Source organism: Bufo gargarizans, chromosome 6 (genome assembly GCF_014858855.1).
Source record: "Bufo gargarizans isolate SCDJY-AF-19 chromosome 6, ASM1485885v1, whole genome shotgun sequence".
Lineage (NCBI taxonomy): Eukaryota > Metazoa > Chordata > Amphibia > Anura > Bufonidae > Bufo > Bufo gargarizans.
This window is the reverse complement of record NC_058085.1, coordinates 269,756,458-269,779,063: the sequence shown is the minus strand read 5'-3', so window position 1 is coordinate 269,779,063 and position 22,606 is coordinate 269,756,458. Positions and strand designations below refer to the sequence as shown.

Below are 22,606 nucleotides of genomic sequence, written 5' to 3'. Positions count from 1 at the left end.
TGATATTATTTTTATTGAGTTTAACTGCTGCTACTGGTTACAACTTACAATGTTTAATTGTGCATACCTCTGTCAATGGGCATCACTCTAATGAATAATCATTTGTTGTGTTCTCTGTCACAACCCCCCCTGCCAGCCTTGTTCACGAATTATTGGGGACAGTACTTCTAATACGTCATATGCAAATGTGGCCATATATAGCCAAGGGAGCAGTACCTACCACTCTGTCCTCAAGGGGGAGTGATCAGAAGAGTGTAGATCATTCCCCTTCAGTGCCAGTGGACCACCCCCTTGGCTATAAGCAGCCACATTTGCATATCAGGCACTCATTTGGGAATGAGGGGGCTTCAAAAAAAAAAATTGCACCAGATTACTCAGGGGAGTGGCCTGAATTTGCAGAGGTACGCAGATTTAAAAGTTTTACCAGGTATGCAGGGGTTGTGCTGTTTAGAAGTGGTGAAGGGATTTAACAGAGCAGGGTCCTCTGTACAGGTTACTCATATCTTGGTCAGAGTAGCCAGATACAAAGAATATCTTTCACTGTGGAGGACCTGTCCTGTATTCCATAAACAACAAAGCTAAATGTCCCAGAATTTCAGAGCTGTATCATGATTGATAGTTATCCACTGTACTCAACTATGAATGGAGCCGCAGGGCACATGCTAGACCTGCCGCTTCATCAAGACGGGGGAATGGGACCCCTGTAATGGGGTTTTGGGGGGAATAAGGGAAAACTTTTATTCATGGCACCACCCCATAATGTTACTTATAAAACTGCCATCATGCCTTGTACCACATTTATTATGTGATTTAGACATTTTTTGTGCCTTGTTCATCAAGGGGGCAAGACTTCGCAGTAACGCGGCATGGCATAAGTTTGTACCAACATACACCAAAATAGTAAGACAACCAGTAGATGGTGTAAAGTTAGACAAAAGTGCCTGAAGATGCTTTAGATTTAGCATCCAGCATCAGTCACTGTGACTGTCATTCACAATAATTGACCCATGTAAAGGGACCTATACTGCCCAATTTTCCCACAAATTACAAATGTTTGCATGTGGTCACAACAGGGGCCCACTTTGTCTTAATTTTCTTGTGAAGAACCGTTCTAACAAGTATGGATTGTCCCAAAGATAAGCATGTCAACATTTAAGCCTTTAGCAAAATGCTCAAATGGTGGGTCATCAGGCAATAACCTACCTCTTCAGGCTCCTCTTCACGTTGGCGATTTGGCTTGGTGTAGTCAATGGGTCCATCCCAATCATCTTGTCGAGAAGTCTGGCTGGACTGGGGTGATGTCATAGTGCTACTTGTGGCACTAGTACAGTTTTGGCGTTGGGACTGGTCTGGAGACTTCATGCTGGGACTACTGCTGCAACTACTGCTGCTGGGGAATGTGCTCTCCCTTTTCCGATGCTTGTTCATACTCAAGTCCAAAGTGCCATTTTCATCTACTTCTATGTCCATAGACTGCAACCACAGACAAGGGCAAAATAAATTGGAGAAAATGTCTTGGACAGAAGTTGCACACTCAACAGTTATGAATGAAGACAACCAAGACAGAAGAACGATTTAAACACATGAACCTGTGTTAAAAAAATGTAATTGATCTCCACAGACCATTTTTGTGGACCTGTTTCTGGTTGTGCACAAATACTTAAGAGGTAAGAAGAAAATGATTCCAGCAGAAGGATAATTCTGTGCAGTATAATTACATAGCAGCAGGGACTGATAACGCAGATACTCACTTTACTTGGTAGGTCCTGTTGCTTTGTACTAAGATTCTCTGGCATCTCCCAGCATCGAGTAGAAAGATTCAAGATGGCCGTTGCTGCCATGTGTGCAGCCTCTGCATCATGGGTGTAATCAAAGCCAGAGGAAGAAGATGAAGTGCTTTTGACATAGCTGCTAGATGGACTATGACTTGGGGATGAGGCCTTTGGAAATGGTTTAGCTGTAGAGGAATAGGAAGGTAGCCATGTTAGGAAATAAAAGGTCCGAGGGTGGGTTTTTATTGCGTCACATCCATTCATTCTAGACATATTAATCACAGAATGATTATGTGACCCAATCACTCATTGCATTATTGTTCACGTTCAGAAAAGTGAAAGCTTATTTCTTGCATTAAATATCACACTAAGAAGCAGTTCACTAAATGCAATATATCCTCACCCAGAAACTCCTACAAATACCTAATGAATTGCATTATGAGCCACCTCAGCTCTACGTATCTACTTTAAATCTCCTCCTCTGGGAAATTTAAACAGTGGAAAGATTCATCTTCAATTTGCTTCTACCGCCTCCATGAAGTTTTACATTTAATAAATCTTTCCAGCTCGGATGGATTTTCAGTCAGTGAATTAGAGGAGAAGAGCGATGCTGGGACGGTTCGTCGTCCTCGCTGCTTTGCAAGAATTTATTTTGTCAGTACAATTACCCAGAAAAATGCTCTGCAAATATTGCAAATGAGGCGATCTTACTCAGCGGGAGAATTATTTTTGCTGTGAAACAAATGACTTTTCCGTCAGTCCTAACCCAAGCTGTCAGTGCCACTTCTCCAATTTGGCATGTAGCCAACGTCATCATTTTGTGTGCGGTGTGGGTTCAGCAATAAAGGAGTAAGTCTCATTGTGTTGCAGTAGCTGAGTCGTCTCTGAAGCATGAACGCTTTTTACTGAGCAGCTGTGTCAGGATTACACAAGGATCTTGGAAAGTAGGATTAGTTATGAGGGAAAGCCCTCTTGAGGCTACTGACATCTACAAGCAGTTAACCAAGACCTCCTGAAATTCTTCTCAGTGCTCTAGAAAGAGATTGCCATACCTCACGGGACTTCCACCTTTTCTTTTGCCATCATTGTTTCATATTCACCTACTGTATTATTAAAGGAGTTGTCCCATCTTGCCATTACTAAGGCAAGATGGGACAAAGAGCCGACTGCCAGGTGGCTAGAAAATAGCGTTGCGGCCCAGCACTCTGTTTTCAAAGCTCCCAGCCACCTAATGGTCGGCTCTTAGTCCCACCTTGCCTTAATAATGGGGCCAACCCCTTCAAACAGCATTGTCCCAGTAAATGTAAGTCCTTGAGTTGTCCTCTGATATTTAGTTGACCTAAACCATTGCAGCTCCAACAGGGGCAGTCACCTATCTTTTCCAAGTTCCTGAGCATTCGATCTGCCTAGTTATCCCTACGTAATTTTGCATTATTAAAGAGAAAAGAGAAAACCATTGTATTGTATGGTGACCCACACTTACTTTTAAAGGCTTTGGGTGAGGTTTCGCTTGTCTGAATCTTTGGGGCAAGCAAGCGTTTGCCGAAAACCTGAGCATCAAAACTTGCATAATCAAAGGTAACCTTGGAGTATTTCTCCAGCTCCTTGGCTAAATTGGCTCGTGGCGTTGCAGGAACCATGTTGGGCCTATAGCTGCCATATTGGGGAATCTCCAGCTGCTTCACGAAGCACATGGGCCTATGAAAAAAGTGTAAAGGATTATACTTAGGTTATTATTAACTTCAATGATATAAAAATATATGTAGTAGAGCTACAAATATTTACTAACATATTACAACACTTGGGTCCCAGAGGCAGTAAGGCGTGCACTATGATTTGGGCCCTTACTATGATCAGAATATGCTTGGATCAACTTCAAGGAACGAGGCATCATAGCCTCACCACAAACTTAGGACCTCTTATAGCTCCAGAACAGCTGCCTTCTCAAAATGGGGAGCATCCAATAATTTAGGTAAAAATGAATTTTGTTTCTTTAGGTCAGGGATGTTCTAGCTGTTGTAAAACTACAACTCCCGCCATGCCCTGCTGTATGCTGATAGCTGTAGGCTGTCTGGGCATGCTGAGAGTTGAAGTTTTGCAACAGTTGCAGGGCCGCAGGTTGGGCATCCCTGCTTTACGTTAACTCAGTAGGTTTTCCTACAGTTGCACATGTGTTTCCTACACGTGACATACTCAGCTATTCCGATGCACTATAGGGTGTACTACATCAACATGAACAGGCGAGTCAGATGTCTGATCTTACCTGAGTATCCTGTCTGAGTTTGTATTATTTTTGGTGAGATCTCCAGGCTGTTGCTGCTTCTCGTGGGATCTGGCCAATTTTTCAGCTGCAGCAATGGGGCATCCAGATAAACTAAGAACAAATGCAAAAATAAAAACTGAGATATGGTCTTATACAATGGGAATGAGTTACTGAGCTACTAAGGATGCTCCAGTACCTCCTGTGTGTGTTCCTATTGCTGTTAACATGGCCCTGTCCTGTGCAGCCAGGGGTCGGACACTTGAGTACATTCTCATGCATGGCCAGAACTGCAAATATAAAAGAGATGTGATGCAATCATTTAAATATGGTTTATTGAAAGACATTAAAGAGGTTGTCCAGCCTTTTCCAAGTGATAACATATCCTCAGGATAGGCCATCACTAGCTCATCGGCAGGAGTCCGGCACCCCCTACAATTAACTGTTGGGGTGTAGCTCCATTGCTGGAGCTACATTGCACTGTCAACATTGTAGTGGACAGCTCTTGTCACTCAGCTCTGCTCCCACTAAAGTCAATGGGAGTAGCTCTGCAGTGACAAGCTGTGCCCACTACAATGTTGATGGGACTCTGCGCCATCTTCTGGAACAGAGCTACACAGAACAGCTGATCGGTGGGGGTGCGGGTTGCTGGACAACCACTGATCAGCTAGTGATGGCCTATCCTGAGGAGACTTAAAGCTGAATGGGGGAGACTTACAAAGCTAAAAGTGCCAGAACTGTGTCTAGTGCACATGCTTTGCATAACATTTATTATGTGTTTTAGGCTGCTGCCACATTACGTCTTTTCTTTGTTGTTTTTTGGCTTGTAAAAAGATGCAATGACATTTTTTACAGGTAGCATATTTTAGTAATTTTTTTCCCCTGACATTTCTTTTTACCTATACAGAAGTATAGGAGAAAACATCTGAAATAACCCCACCCTCACGGCATGCTATGATTAATAGTGTTGAGCAAACATGCTCGGCCCTTCGGCTCGAGCATCGCAGTGTTCAGCCGAATACTGTGTATGCTCGAGCACAATTGAACACAATGAAAATCAATGGGAGACTCGAGCATTAAACCAGGCACCCCCTGCTCTGAAGGAGAGATAGTGTCTGGTTCACAGAAAAAAGTTAGAAATTGATGGAAACACCACCGAAATAGTTTGAAAACAGCATGGGAAGGATGTCTGGATGCATCTTGGACTCCCATTACCTATGGCATACAATAGACAACCACACAAACGCTATATACCAAAAGCCGGGTATGTGCAAGCCAACAATCTATCCATGAGACAGATCCAGTCAACATACCTTACAATGGCAGCCTTGTGCACTATGAGACATTCAAAACCAGTCCTCATCTGACTGAGAGCCAGTAAGCCTCAGAGTTGCTTCATAACTGTTGGATGGCTTGGGTGGACCTGCGCACCTAGATCATTATCATTAGGGTGACAAAAAGTTTTCTGATTGTCCTAACATAATATTCAATAACCTTTTTATACAGTTTTGTCATGTAAACTCATTTGCATAATCATGGGCATATGCAAATTATCTGAATCTGCTTGTTTTTCAGCTGAAACACCATTTGCATGGAAAATACGCGCTAAAAATTCGCGATTAGAATATTCGCGATCAACACTACTCTTGAACAGCGTCATTTATTGGATTCATAGTCTTATGACAAGACTATGAATCCAATAGATGGCGCTGTTTTTGACTCATAAACAGCGCCATCTATTGGTTTCATAGTTGGTTTTTTTAATACATTTTATTAGGTTTTGATATAATTTGCACATTTACATTCAAAGGTACATATTGGATCAAATTACAGGTCATATTCCTTTTATACAGATATGTGCAGTGAAAACAAAGATAAAACACATATAAACAGTGCAATAATCCTTTCCCTAAACATTTCCCTTCCCCCCTAACCCTCCCCACTTCTATACAGGTGATGTGGTTTAAAGTTTTCTTTTTATTATAGGTATTCCTGGAGGTGTACAGTGTCTCATTTCGGAGTTCATGTGGATTTATTGTCGTGTAGTCTCATGGTAGTGCGTCTTTATGTAAGGATTGATGATGCTTTATACGTTATTGATTTCATAGTCTTATGACAAGACTATGAATCCAATAGATGGCGCTGTTAATGACTCATGAACAGCACCATCTATTAGATTCATATTCTCATCATAAGACTATGAATCGAATAGATGGCGCTGTTCATTAGTAGTGTAGATCGCGAATATTGTAATCACAAATTTTTATCACAAATTTTCCATGTAAATTATTTTTCAGCTGAAAAACAAGGCAGATTCTGTTCATTTGCATGTCTTTCCCAAAATGCCATGTTTATGCAAATGAGTTCACACAACAAAATTGTATAGAAAGGTTATTAAATATTATGTTAGGACAATCAGAAAACTTTTTGTCACCCTAATGATAATGATCTATGTGTGGTTGTCTATTGTATGTCATAGATAGCAGGACAGGAGTCCAAGATGCATCCAGATGTCTTCCCCATGCTGTTTCCAAACCATTTTGGTGGTGTTTCCATCAATTTCTAACCTTTTATTGTAAACCAAACTCTCCTCTTCAGAGCAGGGGGTGCCTGGTTTAATAGTTGGGTTCTTCCATTGTGCTCGTTAGAGCACCCGAGCACTTTGGTGCTCGATCAACACTAATGATTAAAAATAAAAATGCCAAGGGAACAAAAAACCTTAGGAAGCGCCACAAAAAAAGATATATTTCTTATTAGCCAACATGTAACATCTGGCCGCTGCATTATTGTTTCGAAAAAAAAAAAGGCTACCATTTTTTGGGGGATTTTTCAAAAAAGATGTGTCAAACCATCATTACTTTTTGCAGCTCGCTCAGCAAGGGCATTGTTTAGTGAGAAAGGGGAGTGGTTTAATGTGGAAGGGGTGCATTCACTAACAAAACTTTGGTGCAAATAAGCCACCCAATAGGTGCTGTAAAGTTTAGAATCTGTCATGCACCACCATAAGTTTTACACTGTCTAAATATTAGACAGGATTAGTAAGTCTTCCTCATTGTAGCTCGGAAACTGTGAAACACTTTTCAAAATGAAGTCAGAAACGTGTTCAAACAGTTGTCACTTCCTTTCTCCTGCTCTTCTCAGTAGCTCATACACATTATACAGAAGCACAGGGAAAAATACACCACACCGCAATGATGATATGCCTTACTCTCTGGAGGGATCCTGTCCTTGTGTGGGCATCCTGAGAGGCTCCTGTGATGAGGATAAAGTCCTGTTACATGTCCGGTACCATCACAGCCAGGGGTTGGACATTTGATCTCTCTTTTTTCAGGTCTTGCGGCATCTTATGATAGAAGTTGACAATGAATAAATATAAATTGTATTTTTTTTATTAGAACAGCTCTTAGTACATTTTTTGCATGCATTATGGGATCGTCACTTGATTGTTAGGTCAGGATTAGACAGCCTGACAGGTGAAATATTATAAGGTCTTTGTATATAAAACAGCAAATAAACCAACTGCATGTATGAATTAGCCATCTGTCATCGCAACGTCTCAATGTGCTCTGTGGCTGGAATTGCACAAAATGCTTATTCCCATTGTGACAAGGTAATTAGTCCATGTAAAAACTGTTTTTCTCATTTTCCCTGGTTTATCTGTGCAGCTGTTTGCTTCTAGATATCCACACATGCATTATTCTGTACGATGGCATCACCGATTTGTTTCAAGGCCCCATACACATGGCTGCACACAATTCCAAGTTGTACGGAGACATAACAAGACACCAGTGGAACCTGCTAAAACTCTATAGGCCTCCAAGTGCCTAAGGTGGTATAGTCCAGAACTGTAGGAACGCTGTGTTCTGCTGAAGTGGTATAGCCCTCCTCCTCTTAATTATATGACTGGCATGGGCGTAAAATGGGCGTAACTATAGCCATAACAGCCATAGAACTTTCTATGGAACCCAAAGTGAGGGGGTTATCATAGGCAAGAACATTGTAGCTTTTTGTGGGGAATAAGAATATGGTGGCTTTTTGGTCTTATGGGTGGGTTTTATGATATATGGTACTATTAAACATAGCTTCAATTATTGCTACTTATGCTACTGTTTTAATTTTCTTACACTAGGTGGCCGGGGCGCCATCCTATTTTGCTTTTGGGGCCCTGTAAATCATAGTTATGCCCGTCTCCGTACAGTATTGAAATGTATGGGTTCCGATGAGCCGAAGTAAGTTATTCACCAAGTCGCACATGACTTAATTGATTTTTAAAGTGGAAAACCACTTTAAAACTTGAAACTGAACTCATCTTCGGTTCCGACTCGTACCTCAGAACCGAAGCTGAATTCGGTTTCAAGTTTTCCACTTTAAAAATCAATTACTGAAGCTATTCAACGAAGTCACGCACAACTTCGCGAATAACTAATTTCGGCTCATCGGAGCCCATACATTTTGATACTGTACGGAGACGGATCTCCATACAGTATTATTCTGAAGTTATGAATGAAGCGACTTCGGATGTAACATCCAAAGCTTGCTTCGCTCATCACTACCAGTGATTATTGAATGTTAGAGAAGATCGTTATAAATCTATATTCTTATCCTTTTTTTTTTATTATATAACTTTTTTAAACTTTGCAAAAAACGTGGATGTTGGGTGTGGTCAGATTTCACAGATTAGGCATTATCTGTTAGATTTCACTATTTTTTTAATTAATGAACAATTCAATTGCTTTCTGTTCTACACATCTACTTTGTGAAGGTGCAGGATCTAAAGGTCCGTTTAGAGCCTGAGATCCTTCTGAGAAAATAATTTAAGATCCTTAATAAAAAGTTATGTTCATTCTGTTTCAGCAGAATTGCCCGCTTCCCACCTTCCTGACAAGGAAGGGTCAGATACAAAATTTGTTCTTCTGAGATATCAAAAATTTTCAGGACAAAGCTGAATGTGACACAGGGAATCAATGAGGTAGATGGTTTTGCCTTTCACGTTTGACTAATCTGTTTCCGGTAAACCAGCAGACGGCCACAAAGAGATTATTTTACACTGTTGCCACACTGCTGGGAGAGTCATATTCTTAAAGCTTTCAGATGGATAAAGGAGAGGAAGCGAAGAGGGAGAACTAGCTGGTAAATTGCTTATGAAGCAGAAAATTTTGCTTATCACCCTTGGCAACAGCATAATGAACTCCAATCTGCAGAAATACGCGATGCTCATTTTCTTTTTAACTTTTTGCGAAATGTGTTAACATCTACAGATAGGAAATGTGATTTTCTAGGACATATTTTTGCAATGTTTATTCCAAGCTGTTCCGGTTGAAGTAAAGTATTCAATTAGAATTGAACTTATTTTCTAGACTGCACTAAACATTCACTGCCAGATTTAAGTAACTTCACCCGAAGTACATCATTTCCACTACAGTTGTCTTGGTTCCTCCGCGCAGCGGTTTTACATTTTGCTCATGAGTTCTACCAAATATTTATTATAATGTTTTTTGTTTAAGTTTTTTATTTTACATGCATACATTGATCCCCAGGAATTTGTTGCTTTCCCCATGTCTGCAGACCTGAACATAAGGCCTAAGGCTGCTTTGACATCTCCATCAGAGATGATCCTGCTGCCTGATCTGGCACAAATACCGGCTGTTGGACGTACCAAAAAACACTGCATGCAACTGCTTTTGTCCAGTTGAAGCCCAGTATTTATGCCAGAAAGTGGCCGGATCACCACCGGATCACATTACAGTCAATAGTGATCAAACGGTGATCTGTTGAATTCGGAAATACCACATCCGGTGAACTCCAGCAGGCTGTTCTCTGCCAGAACAGCTTGCCGGAAATGTTGATCGGAGATGCGACTGTAACTCTACACAACTAAAATTATTTTAATTTTCATCCATTTAAAGTAAATTCTCAGCTTTCCTGACTTGTCTCCCTTAGTAAATAGTTGCATTTCCTAGGTAATAACAATGCTGACTCTGTATGGTGCTGTTCCTTAGAAAGAAATTGTCAGTAGGGCATGTACATACAAAGTCTGGCAGGTATAGGGCAAATTCTTTTGACAAAGGGAATGATAAAACCCTGTTCTCAATGTATGTAAATATTTTAGGAGGAATAACAGAGGAAAAGCATAGGTAGAGGTCTAGAAAAAGATACCTCAAATAAGTTGACTGGTCATCTCCCAATAGGGGATTTTGTATTCAAGATGCAATGTAATGATGTCTTAGCCAAGAAGTGAAATATGACAAGAAAACACATTTACCATAAAAGCTTTTTCTCATGGTGTCTATCGACCGGTTCTGTTTCTCTTCAGTTTGGTAACTCTTGATGGTGTCTGTTGTTGTTCTGCTCTGCTCCCGAACAACTTTAACCTGTTCAGCCTTCAGAGCAATCGCTTGTTCCAGGAGCCCAAGGTTGCCCCGGGTCATCATGTCGTACATTTCAGATTCATCTGTTACAGCTGATTTTTGAGAATGGCTATCATCATCCTTATCGTCATCTGACCTGACCTCCACAATTACGGAATATTCAGGTTTTGGACTATATTGTCCTTCACAGTGGATTTTAGGGGAGTCCTGAGAAGCATTGGGGGCATCCTGGCTCATCATTTCAGAAGGGTGTTCCTCTGCTTCCTCATCATCATCTAGGTCATCATCATCTTCATCATCCTCATCAACATCATCATCATCCTCTTCATCATCATCTTCATCCTCCATATCTTTTTTGCAAGCCTCCTCACACTGTATGTCATCTCGGGGTTCAAGACCTGACTCGCTGCTAGGCTCGCTGGTGACTTCAATTACTTCTTCAGCATCTTCTGTCTGTATGATGATCTCCTTGTCACACACCTCTTCCACTGCCACTTCCTCTACTTCTGGTTGGACTATATGCATTACACCAGAGCCTGGTTTAGGGGTCTCCAGTTCACTTTCTGGCAAATGTCCCTCTGAAACCAATGCTGCTTTTGCTATTTGGCCCAAGTTTAAAAGTGAATTGGCAATGATTTCTTGATAACTGCTGTAAGTGGCTCTTGTGGGAGTCTCGTTGCTTTTTGGAAGTTCTTCATAGGATGACTTAGCTGGAGAGCTTTCAGCTGAGATTAAGGGAAAGAGAGAGAAAAAATATTTTTAGTAAGAATGCAATAATAACAAAGGTGTCCATAGCCTTTAAGGCCATATTTTACTTTAATGATCTGAAGGACAGACCCTACAGTGTACAAAACAAAAGTGATCTAGGTTCTTATAAAGGATACCAGTGGATAATCTGGCACAGGGAGTGCGTGGGTTTAAAATTTAAGACTTAAGTTCTGCTTTAAGCCCTGACAGATGTCAATTGCCACTCAGGTCAGCTGACTCCAGGCATGGATATTAGGTTCTCATATGTAATTGTTAAGAAGGAATGAAATACCTTCTATAGGCTCTGGGCTTGGAGACTCTTTAAGTTCAGGGTGCTCAGATTCCTCTTCAGTCTCCACCAATGTTCCTTCAGAGTCCTCTGTGCCAGAATCTTCATCTTTCAACTCTGTATCTTCACTACCATCACTGTCCATATTGTAGCCCTCATCCAGGGCCAGTTTGAGAGGATGTGACTTCCTCTTTGATGCTGAGAGTTCAATCTCTGAATCTTGCACCTTGCGTTTACGGGCCAAGGGGCAATTTTGTAAACTGCAGAAGGACAATAGCAAATATGAAAATCTCTATAATGTTTTTTTTGTTTTTTATGTTTTTTTTACTGGCCTGTCCACCTAATATGTTAGTGGAAGAGCAGTGATAAAGACTAATGTCTTGCAAGAACTTCACCAAATTACCTTCTATGTCTTGCATACTTTCCACTGATGTGTCCTGAGCCAATACAGCCTGGGGTGGGACAGCTTTAAAGGGCACAAATGAGATATAAAAATGCTTGCTATTACTATATAGTGATGTGCAATAGTTTACCAGTCCTTTCCCTGAGTTTCTCTATTTCGACTTATTCCGTATCTCATTTGTATAATGAACCATATAACCTGGCCTCCAAGTACTTCAGAACTAATGAAACACTTCACCTGCCTTAATTAATTGAGTGCTTCATTATAGTTTTATAGCATATGCTTAATTAAAGATTTGTATGTGCACGGCTACAGAGTAAGACACCTTCACTATCTGCGGTAACTCTCACTTCAGGAAAAAAGGAAATTTTTGTTTGGCTCTGGTCAGAGAAGATTACCAATGGAGTCCACAGGTTCAAGATGTGTAGATTATAATCTCCCTTCCTGTACATGTGCTGACAAGAATACTAAACTGTGTAGAGTACGTCAAAATATTGTACACTAAAATACACAGTTTTGTCCATGTTATCCCTGGTTCTGATCTTCAATGTTGAAGCCATGGTGTTGTGACACTGTAGCTGAAAGCATTGTTTCGGCGTAATCAAATGCTTTCAGTACTTGCAAGACTTCAGATATCAATCAAATCAGGCAGCTCATTATAATAGACTGTAAGTGGAGCGAGATAATTGCTTGTGATGGTAGCATAGGCAATATGTGTTAGAAGCAGGGACATTATAGCTATAAAAACAACAACAATAAAAAAAACCTCTGCGCTAATATATAATTTTGTCTTTAAGTGCATACGTTGGCAACACAGTGGAAGCTGCCAATTATGGGCAGAACTTATATTTATGAGCACAGAGCTTACAGATAAAGTAGCTGTACATAACAATTTAGTAAGGAGGAGGATTGCAAAAACAAGACCTTATTAAAAAAAATCCCTTGATAATATTTCCATTGCTGTGTGTTTTATATTTTTAAGCTGCCCACAGACAATACATTGCACTGACTTATAGGATATAAAGCAATATGACCAGGGGCGTAGCTATAGGGGGTGCAGAGGTAGCAGTTACTACCGAGCCCAGAATCCTGAGGGGGCCCAAACACCCTTGTGCCACATAAGAAGATATTGGTATTAGAGAAAGTGCATGCTCAAGAATTTGGCATGGGCGGGGGACAGGGGGCAGCATTACAATTTTTGCCTCAGGCAGCATGAAGGCTATGTGCTTACCTGCCCTTGGCCACAAAACACTGAGGGAAGGAGGGCCCAAGCTGAACTCTCCCACCAGGACTCATGAGCCTTGGTGCAAGAGTCCATGAATATGACCATGATGTTACAGGGTTGGGTACCCAAAAAAGGCTTGTCCAATTCCTGTAGTTGTAAAGCTTTAGTAACTATAATCACACTCGAAAAAGAATAATAAATATATTTCATCAGGTTCTGAGAACTTACCTCACTTCCTGCCCAATAAGCTCAACTGGGATACCTGCAGACAGAGCAGTGAAAATTTAAAATGAGCAAAGCAGTTACATACTGCTATAACCCAGTGGTGTAGCGTGTGGGGGTGGATTGCCCCGGCGCCAAATTGGCCATCTAGCTCAAGCCATGCTCAAAACTCCAAAATAGAGCTAAACATGTACTAATATACGCTAAATAGGTAATACACAAATTTACTATATGCAATTGTGGTTTCTTCAAGTTGTATAATATGACAGTATGGACCTCATTCCCAAGAAAAGTAGTGAAACCTACTGAAGACCTATATTTGAGAAGGTCCTTACTAGCAACGGCACTATCCAAAGATCCACAGGAAGGAAATATTTCCAACCATTTTCCTGGATCTTGATAACCCTGAAGGCTACCTTTGATACCCTGATAACCATGTAGTTGCCTTCTTACCCCCCTATGAGTTTCTCTAAGATTCCAGCAGAGCTGGTGTCTTTGTTCTTTACACAGCGGCAGCGAGTGTGTGTCCCTGTATCTCATACCAGTCATGCTGGCAGCGCCATCCCCCAGAGGACCCTCTCCTACACTGCTCTCTCCGCTGCCTCCGCTCTGTACATTTGTAAGTAATTAAGAGGTTTCTAAATTTCCCATAGATGATGCTAATTATAAATCAGCATTAGCACATTTTGTGAATGAACCTGCTGGTGCGTGATGTCATGGAGATGATGGAACAAGAAGGCACAAGATCTCACCTCGGATTTTGGATCGTGTGCGGGCCCTTTTGTCGTCATTTTCTACATTCATCTGATGCAAAAAGAAATTTCAGGGAAATGTTAGAGAACCCTTGTAAGACCAAGCGGCAGCATCTGATATGTTCTGAAGCCAGAGTCAAGAGGTTGTCATCACCATAGGGAAGCTTGATATCATACAAAGGGCTGCCCGGGTGACATGAGAAGGAATGCATTTGCTCATGCAATATCTATGTGGCCAAGGGACCAGCTATCACCCTTCCCCAGAAGTAGTGTGGATGATCACTCTATTTCCTCACCAGCCTAAAGGTCATGTCACCCTTTAGTGAAAGGAACATGGGGGTGAAAAACTGCTTGGCCATCCAGTCGAGGAACAGTGGTGGCCCAAAGCGTCATTTTGGTTTGCGGTGTAGTATGGCCCTGGTTAGAGTCATCTACTTATTGTAGTGGTCAGGATGTGTTCCACCTTGTCATCTAAATGCAGTATGATTGACCTACTGGAAGGACAACTGGCCATTCCTGTCACTCAGACAGCATTACATTTCCTTGTAGGACCATATCAAAACCCCTACTGCAGGAGAATGCATGTTGCTTTGTCTCCATATTGCTCTCTCCTGGGCACAGTCACTGAAGTCCTGCTTTGTATGTGTTTGCAGAGCAGAACACTTTCCATTCAATCTATTCTACTTGGATGCTCACTGGGCTCTTCTATTTCCTGGGGAAAAAAGCCTTTGGAGAGCTCTGCTTTCTAATTGTTGTGTATACGCGGTGTAACAGCTACCTGTACATCCACTGCTCTACATCTCAGGCGCTTACGTTACATTTACCGGGGGGTGCAGAAGCCTCAGTCCTCTGCATCTTGTATACAGTATATATATATATATATATATATACTCAGAAAATGCTGGGTTATTAAAGACAATTATAACGTAATTTGATTCATGGTAAGTTGGTGGTCCGTGGGCAAGGGTCGGCCACCTCTGTAAGCCTCCCTCCATCTAAACATTAACTGTATGGCTCTAATTGAATTAGTCCTAAGCAGCTCAGTTCATTGGTCATTAATTCCAGCCTGGGAGGATCTATTATGCTGCTGTTACGGATATTGTGGCTTTGGGCAATTGCCTACTTTGGCTCTCCTGTTTGTGTACGACATGTCTGGTTATGCAGGAGGGTGTCATTTCTTTATTGAATAACCGTGGCAGCTAATGAGCATTAAGGAATCCCTGGTATGAGCCTGACACTGTCTCTGAGAGAACTGAGTGACTACCTCTGTGGCTTCCATTAAGGCTGCCGAGATGTTGTCACAGCTATGAGTTAAGATATGGATGGATAGATAGATAAATAGATATATAGATGATAGATAGATAGATAGATAAGAGATAGATAGATAGATAGATAGATAGATAACAGATATATAATAGATAGATGATAGATAGAGAGATAGATAGGAGATAGATAGGAGATAAATAGGAGATAGATAGATAGATGATAGATAGATAAGAGATAGATAGATAGATAGATAGATGATAGATAGATGATAGATAGATAAGAGATAGATGATAGATAGATAGATAGATAGATAGATAGATAGATAGATAGATAGGAGATAGATAGGAGATAGATGATAGATAACAGATAGATAATAGATAGATGATAGATAGATAGATAGATAGATAGATAGATAGATAGATGTAGTCTCGTCTCTGCCATTAGTACCAGGGTCCTATAGGGCTAGATAGGACTCCAGGTAATCCTGTGTATGAACACACCTACCTTTGGGGTATGTTCATACTGATAGTCAGTCAGAATTTTTGTTAGGGTTTTACTAGGAGGTGGCCATCTTCCTTCCTTAGTTCTTAGGCCTGATTCCCTGTCCCCCCCTTCCCTCTTGTTCGGTGTGGTGTTTCCCTCCCACATCGAAGCGTGACATAGATAGATAATAGATACATAGATACATAGATAGATAGATAATACATAGATAGATAGATAATAGAATAGACATATGATATGTAGATAGATAATAGATAAATAGATATAGATAGATATAGAAATATGATAGATAGATAGATAATACATAGATAGATGATAGATAGATAATAGAATAGACATATGATATGTAGATAGATAATAGATAAATAGATATAGATGGATATAGAAATATGATAGATAGATAGATAGATAGATAGATAGATAGATAGATAGATAGATACTGTTGATTGATTTCCCCTTGGTATATACGTCTAGTTTATTATTTTGCAGATTTGAAACCTAGTGACACCAAGTGGCAGCTGTACCCAAGGCTTGTTGTGACGGTATGCCCTCTGGGGGTGTCTTCCTTGCTGCTTGATGTAAATGCCCCTGACAGGGAGGCCATTGTTACTCCTGACTTGAGTAGACAAATAAACAGGAGTTACATCTTGATCAGCGGCACAAAGGATTGCTGCTTGCTTCACGTGATGCTCGAGTGTGTGCGGATTAACATGTCACTGCTCCACTCTGGAGCCCAGCACATATACAGCACAAAGACATTTACCATATACTGTATACATGTTTTGATAGGAGCCCCAGGCTAGAGGTGGACATCTACCTGAGCTCACAGCAATCATTAGAGCTGAGGATCTTCATAACACCTCATGGGAAATTCCTAGATACAATGTTTAATACGTTTTCCAGCAAAGGAGAATTCTGTTGGGGGGAGTTGTTTAGTCATTGAAGAGGCCGCATTATCAGTGCCGGTGTATGGGCTGATTTATCTGTGCATCTATGGCCAGATGATATTCATGGACAGGACTAAATTCTATACAAGTGGGTAGAAAAATAACACACATATGCAAATCCCTCGCCCTTATGACAAGAGGAGCTGCTCCCATATGTCACCTTTACCTTGGAGTTTCTGCTGGTTAGTCTTTGTTTTGTGTGACAGCTGGTTACTTTCTCGCCACGGGTCCACCTTTGGTTCAGCAGCTCACCTCGGAACTCATTTTCTGGAGAAACAGAGGAAAGCGAAGGTTACTATGTGAGAAGATAACGTCACTTATTCTTACTATACTACCACAATGTTGTTTTACTGGGCAACATAATCCTTTGATATCATATATATATATATCCATCTCACATCACTCTAATAGTGTTCTATCTATCTTTCTATCTATCTATCTCTCTACCTACTTACTATCTATCTACTATAGTATCTATCTCATATCTATCTATCTATCTATCTACCGACTTACTATCTATCTACCTACTTACTATCTATCTATCTGTCTATCTATCTATCTATCTATCTCATATCTGTAATAATTATCTATATCATTATCTCATATCTGTAATAATTATCTATATCATTATCTATCTCATATCTATCTATCTCATATCTATCTATCTAATAATGATATATTTATCTATCTATCTCATAACTATATATCTGTCTCCTATCTATCTATCTATCTATCTATCTATCTCATATCTGTAATAATTATTTATATCATTATCTATCTAATAATTATCTATCTATCATACTCATAACTATTTCATATCTATCTATCTATCTATCTATCTATCTATCTATCTATCTATCTATCTCATATCTATCTATCTATCTATCTATCTATCTATCTATCTCATATCTATCTATTTATCCATTCATCTACTTATCTGGATGCTCTTGTAACCAATTTCCAACAGATACAGCCAGCAGTATGACCAAGCTCACATAAGCACCACAATTCCAGAATTCTGTTTTAGCCCAGAACAGGATGCCAGAACTGTCGGATCCGCCATGTGTCAGACAGCAGAAGCACCCAACTATCCCCACTGACCATAATGGGGCCTGTAGGGTTTCCGCCCTGGACACCAGCATTCTGTCAGTCATGGGTGTGATCCGAGCTCGAGCAAGTTAAGTTCTGGAACATATTGTGCACAGAAATCAATAGTAACCTTTAAGGTGACTACAACATCCAGCCTGCGCCCATAGCCTTCATATACCCACAAGATCACATGTAGGACAACTAATGGCGGACTACAAAGGAGCACTTGGTCTTTTTCTGCCATCAGTCTTCTATGTTTCCATTACAAAATGAAACACAGTCAGGTGCGAGAAAGAGGGAGAGGGAGGGAGTGAGGGGGGCTGTAAACATCCACCATCCTCCAACACTGCGAGTTATTTATAAAGGCTAAAAGGACAGAATAATGCTGTAAAGTGACATCACCTCTGTGGTTGGGGGTTTGCATATACGGAATACTGAGTTATGCACAGCAATTTTCTTGCACACAAATCTTTCCTCAGCTGCATTTAAAAGATCTGATGGATCACAGTGCAGCTGGGGTGGGGGCTCTGCCATTATTCTGCTCTTCACTCCCTCTTCTGCATCCGCTGTAATGAATCTTGCCTGCAGTAGAAATGGTGTTTTCTTCTGTACGGTCCCCGAGTGCCAGGCAGCCTCTCTCCTCACAACATCCAGTGTTTTGTTTGGGTGATGAGATATCACAACACGCCAGTCACCCAGGAAAGGGAATCTTGCAGGTTTTAAATAGTGATGAGCGGCAGGGGCAATATTCGAATTCAAGATAGTTCACAAATATTTTGTAGAATATTCGTCATATATTCGCAAATTTAAGAATTCCCGATTATTTTCTTGATTGCGAAAATCGCCAATGTAATATTCGCGTAATGCGCCCGCAATACAGGCGTGGGTCACTTTTGCTACATTTTCCAAGCTGCTAGAAGTTTCCTAAGACTGGAGAAAAGGGTTGGCACGGCAGAATATTACAATAGCTTTATATGCAGATAGAGTCAAGTGCTCCAATATATTCGCGATTGCGCTAATCGGCACTAATGATTGGAATATTTTGGCGCAATACATGAAACTTCACATTTTATCAGGTCTGAGTAGATATTACTGATTGGTGCACTAAGTATTGTTGTGACATCACAGCACTATGTCTGTAGCATGTATGTATGGACAGCAGAGAAACAGTAATTCCTATCACACTACCTAACACCCTGCACTGGAACAGCTACACTATATCAGGATATAACCTACACTGACTATCTCCCCTTAACTATCTGTATTATATATATGAGCTAACTAACTATCTAATGTAATAACACAGCAAAGCACAGAGCAGAGCAAAGACACTGCTGTTTCTCTCAGAACTCCATAAAACTACAGAAAATGGCTGCTGGGGAGGTTCATATATAGTAAGGGGTCGGCAACTTTCCTATTGGTTGCTAGGGATGTTGCTAAGCTCAGACAAAGACACTGCAGCCTTCTCATTGGCCCACAAGCAAGAAGCAGGAAGGGATCATGGGTTCAGATGAAAAAAAATCTTGAATATTTGAAAATACAATTTTCACAAAAGTGCCGATATTCGCGATTAATATTCACGATTTTAATATTCGCGCCCAACACTAGTTTTAAATGGTGATTGTGAATTTTCACTGCTGACAAACAGAAAGTGCCCTGATTATCAGCTCTTCTGCCCGACAGGCGCTGGCAAATCTCGGCTAATGCCAGTCGCAAAAATCTATCAATGACGGCATGCGATGTTCAAGCCTTTACCCCGGTATCAGAAGTGAACTTATCTCCCGCTCTTATCGTGTATTTTTATATGAAGCTGGATGTCTAGAATAAAATACCCTGATACATCGCTCATCAGGAATATCTTGCTGGCATTATATTCATTCGTTATAGGCCTGGACCTACAGAGTAAGATCGTGTTGTTATTCCATGGTGCCAGTCCAACAGGGATAGGAGACCTTTACATTCGCCTACACGTCACCAGATGGCGATATGGTTTTCAAGCTGTATCCAGGGGTGCACCTAGCCTTTCTGCTGCCTGAGGCGAAAACTAAAATGGCTCCCAACACCCCTAATGATCAGCTGTTGACATCACGTTCATCGGTCACATGGCCTAGGCGCAGTTCGGCTCCCTGGGAAGATGCAATGGGGCCGGGGTGCTCACCAGAGTGCCACAATCTCCTCAACTAGATGATTGGCAGGAGTGCCAGGAGTCGACCCCCAACAGATCCGATATCGATGACCTATCCTGAGGATGTCATTAAACATCCAGAAAACCCTCTAAGTAGTAGAAAAAGAAACCTTTGTGAATGGCTTCCAGTATCCATTGGTGTATACAGCGTCTATGCAGAGCTATGAGTGTCTATGGTTGCAGATTATGGGTAGTCTGACATTGCAGTTATGTGTTGGTCTACTTCCTCTGCATTTAAAGGTTTCTACGAACAGAAAGCTTTGAGAACTGACTTTCACCGCTCAAAGTTGACCATAGAAATCAGTGTAAAGACTAGTAGCGTACAAAGATCATACCAGGCCCCCCACACAGGGCAGAAGGGTTTCCGCCTAAACCCCTTTCAATGACTTTCGGGTCATTTTTTCCACTGCCCAAAGTAGTTCCTTTAGCGGGTAGAGTCCTGACCAAGTTTTCACCTCCGGGAGAAGAGGAGATAATCCCAACTCAGACTAGGCCCCCTCTTGCCCTGGGCCCATTGCAGTCGCATGGTCTGCCGCTATGGTAGTTTCACCCCTGGTAAAGACTTGTTAACACCCCATCAGCATGTGGAACAGTATCATATGTGGTCTCTAGTGACCCACTGAATTCACCCAAAAGCCAAAGGACCAGCACAGAGCTCATGATAAATTTCATAGCAGTTATTTGACTTGGACAGATATGTATGCACAGCAGATTCTATAAGATTTTACCTGAAGAAGAGGGCGATCCACCCTCAAAACGCGTTGTGGAATATTTTAGTCATCAATGAACAGTTCTTACATCTACTGGACTACTGACTTGTTCCTGTGACAGCACCTGTATAGGACCTGCTGTTCATACTTTCCTGTGTTCTCCCAGGTCCCGCTGCTGCAACCCCTAGAGATCTGTGACTGCAGCAAGAAACCTTCTTCAATTGTATCTCTAAAATCGAGTGACCACAACACTAGGTAAGTAGTATATCTACCTAATACTATCTGATACAATCTGATTTGACTTGGACTGACAAAAACAACAGCCAATAGTCAGAACTCCAACCTAACCAATCCCTTTTCCTCTTCTGTCCGCCCCAGGGGTGGTTACTGAAATGGAAGCATCCTGTTAATCCTGTAAAGACCAACCATTTTTTCAGGATTTCATGGTCAGTTTTAGTTTTTTATTTTATTTATTTGATCTTAAAAGGGCTGTCTCACTTCAGCAAATGGCATGTATCATGTAGACAGAGTTCATACAAGACACTTACTAATGCACTGTGATTATCCATATTGTCTCATTTGCTGGCTGGATTTAATTTTGACACTGGTAGTATCGAGGGGTTATGACCACCCTGCAATCCAGCAGCAGTGGTCGTGCTTGCACTCCATAGGAAAAAGCTCCAGCCTATGTGCATTCCGACAGTCGGTGCCTTTTCCTGTAGTGTGTAAGCACGACCACCGCTGCTGGACTGAAGGGTGGTCATAACCTCTGGATACGATCAATGTATAAAGTGATGGAAAAATGAATCCATCCAGCAAAGGAAGCAACATGGACAATCACAATACATTAGCAAGTGCCTTGTATTAACTTTCTCTACATAATAAATGTGGTTTACTGAAGTGAGACAACCCCTTTAAACAAACCTTCTATCTGTCCGCCTTTCTATATACGCTGAGCTATGCTGTACGTTTTCCTTCTCCACATTGCACTTATACAATACATCTACCCACAGTGTGATGACGAATTGATCCTAAAGCTGAATCCTGCAGATAACGGTATTGTTCATCAGCCTGCGGGTGGGCGTGTGGATGTGTGAATGAAATATTTACACTGATTTCCGACTCATAGGAATTAGTAGTAATGTTTACATCCTTCATCTGCTGCGGAGCCTTATTCAGTGCATCCGAGTGTGACAGTCTCCGCGGTCACTGATATATGTATCATGGGAAATCCATAAAATGTCATCTCTCATAAGTGGGTTCGGTTATCTGCGGTACTGTGTGGGTGCCATTGCTGCTGTGGTGCTGTACTGGCAGGTTGGCGGGGCCCAGTGCCAGGGTGGCTTTGTTTAGCAGTAGGGGTGCTGTTTGACTGCTGGGTCCTGTCGCCTGCTGGTGCGCAGCATCAGTGGTCACCGCGCCAAATTAGAGTAGGTCCCACTTGGGGAGGCAACCTTGGCACAGTGAGTGGGCATTACCTATACCAATGTCTTATGTACAGTATATATATTAGGGGGCTGTATACTATTTATTACGCTGAGAAGCAGGTATAGATCAATGCATAGCATGTGGATGTTTGATCCATGGGACACATTTATTAAGATCGGCGTTTTAGAATAAGAGGCACCGGCCTCTACATAACTTTGGCAGATGCCGCCTCTAAGTGTAAGACAGCTTTCTAGACAATTTTCTACGCCTAAAACAGGCATAGAAAATGGTAATTGAGATGTCCCCTTCCGCGCCCACTTTTGTAGATCTGGCGTGAGCGGGGAAAAGTTGCAGATTGTGACGCAAAGGACATTTGCACTGCAAACTGCGCCAGAAATACGCCTAATTTAGGAGCATTTCTGTTTGATAAATGACCCCCCAT

At 41.3% G+C, this 22,606-nt stretch overlaps 1 protein-coding gene across 1 annotated transcript in view; it reads right to left on the bottom strand.

Annotated features, from left to right (window-relative positions):
• MYT1 (myelin transcription factor 1) overlaps positions 1-14,090 on the bottom strand; it is a 38,772-nt gene extending 24,682 nt beyond the window's left edge. Inside the window, exons 1-11 of the mRNA XM_044298232.1 lie at positions 14,039-14,090; positions 13,293-13,326; positions 11,840-11,902; positions 11,440-11,696; positions 10,289-11,125; positions 7,241-7,375; positions 4,232-4,322; positions 4,036-4,146; positions 3,252-3,470; positions 1,752-1,896; positions 1,204-1,473 (exon numbers count right to left, since the gene is read on the bottom strand). Of these exons, the coding sequence (XP_044154167.1) occupies positions 1,204-1,473; positions 1,752-1,896; positions 3,252-3,470; positions 4,036-4,146; positions 4,232-4,322; positions 7,241-7,375; positions 10,289-11,125; positions 11,440-11,696; positions 11,840-11,902; positions 13,293-13,326; positions 14,039-14,090 (2,214 nt within the window). The remainder of the gene's footprint in view (positions 1-1,203; positions 1,474-1,751; positions 1,897-3,251; positions 3,471-4,035; positions 4,147-4,231; positions 4,323-7,240; positions 7,376-10,288; positions 11,126-11,439; positions 11,697-11,839; positions 11,903-13,292; positions 13,327-14,038) is intronic.
• Between the last annotated feature and the right edge of the window lie 8,516 nt (positions 14,091-22,606).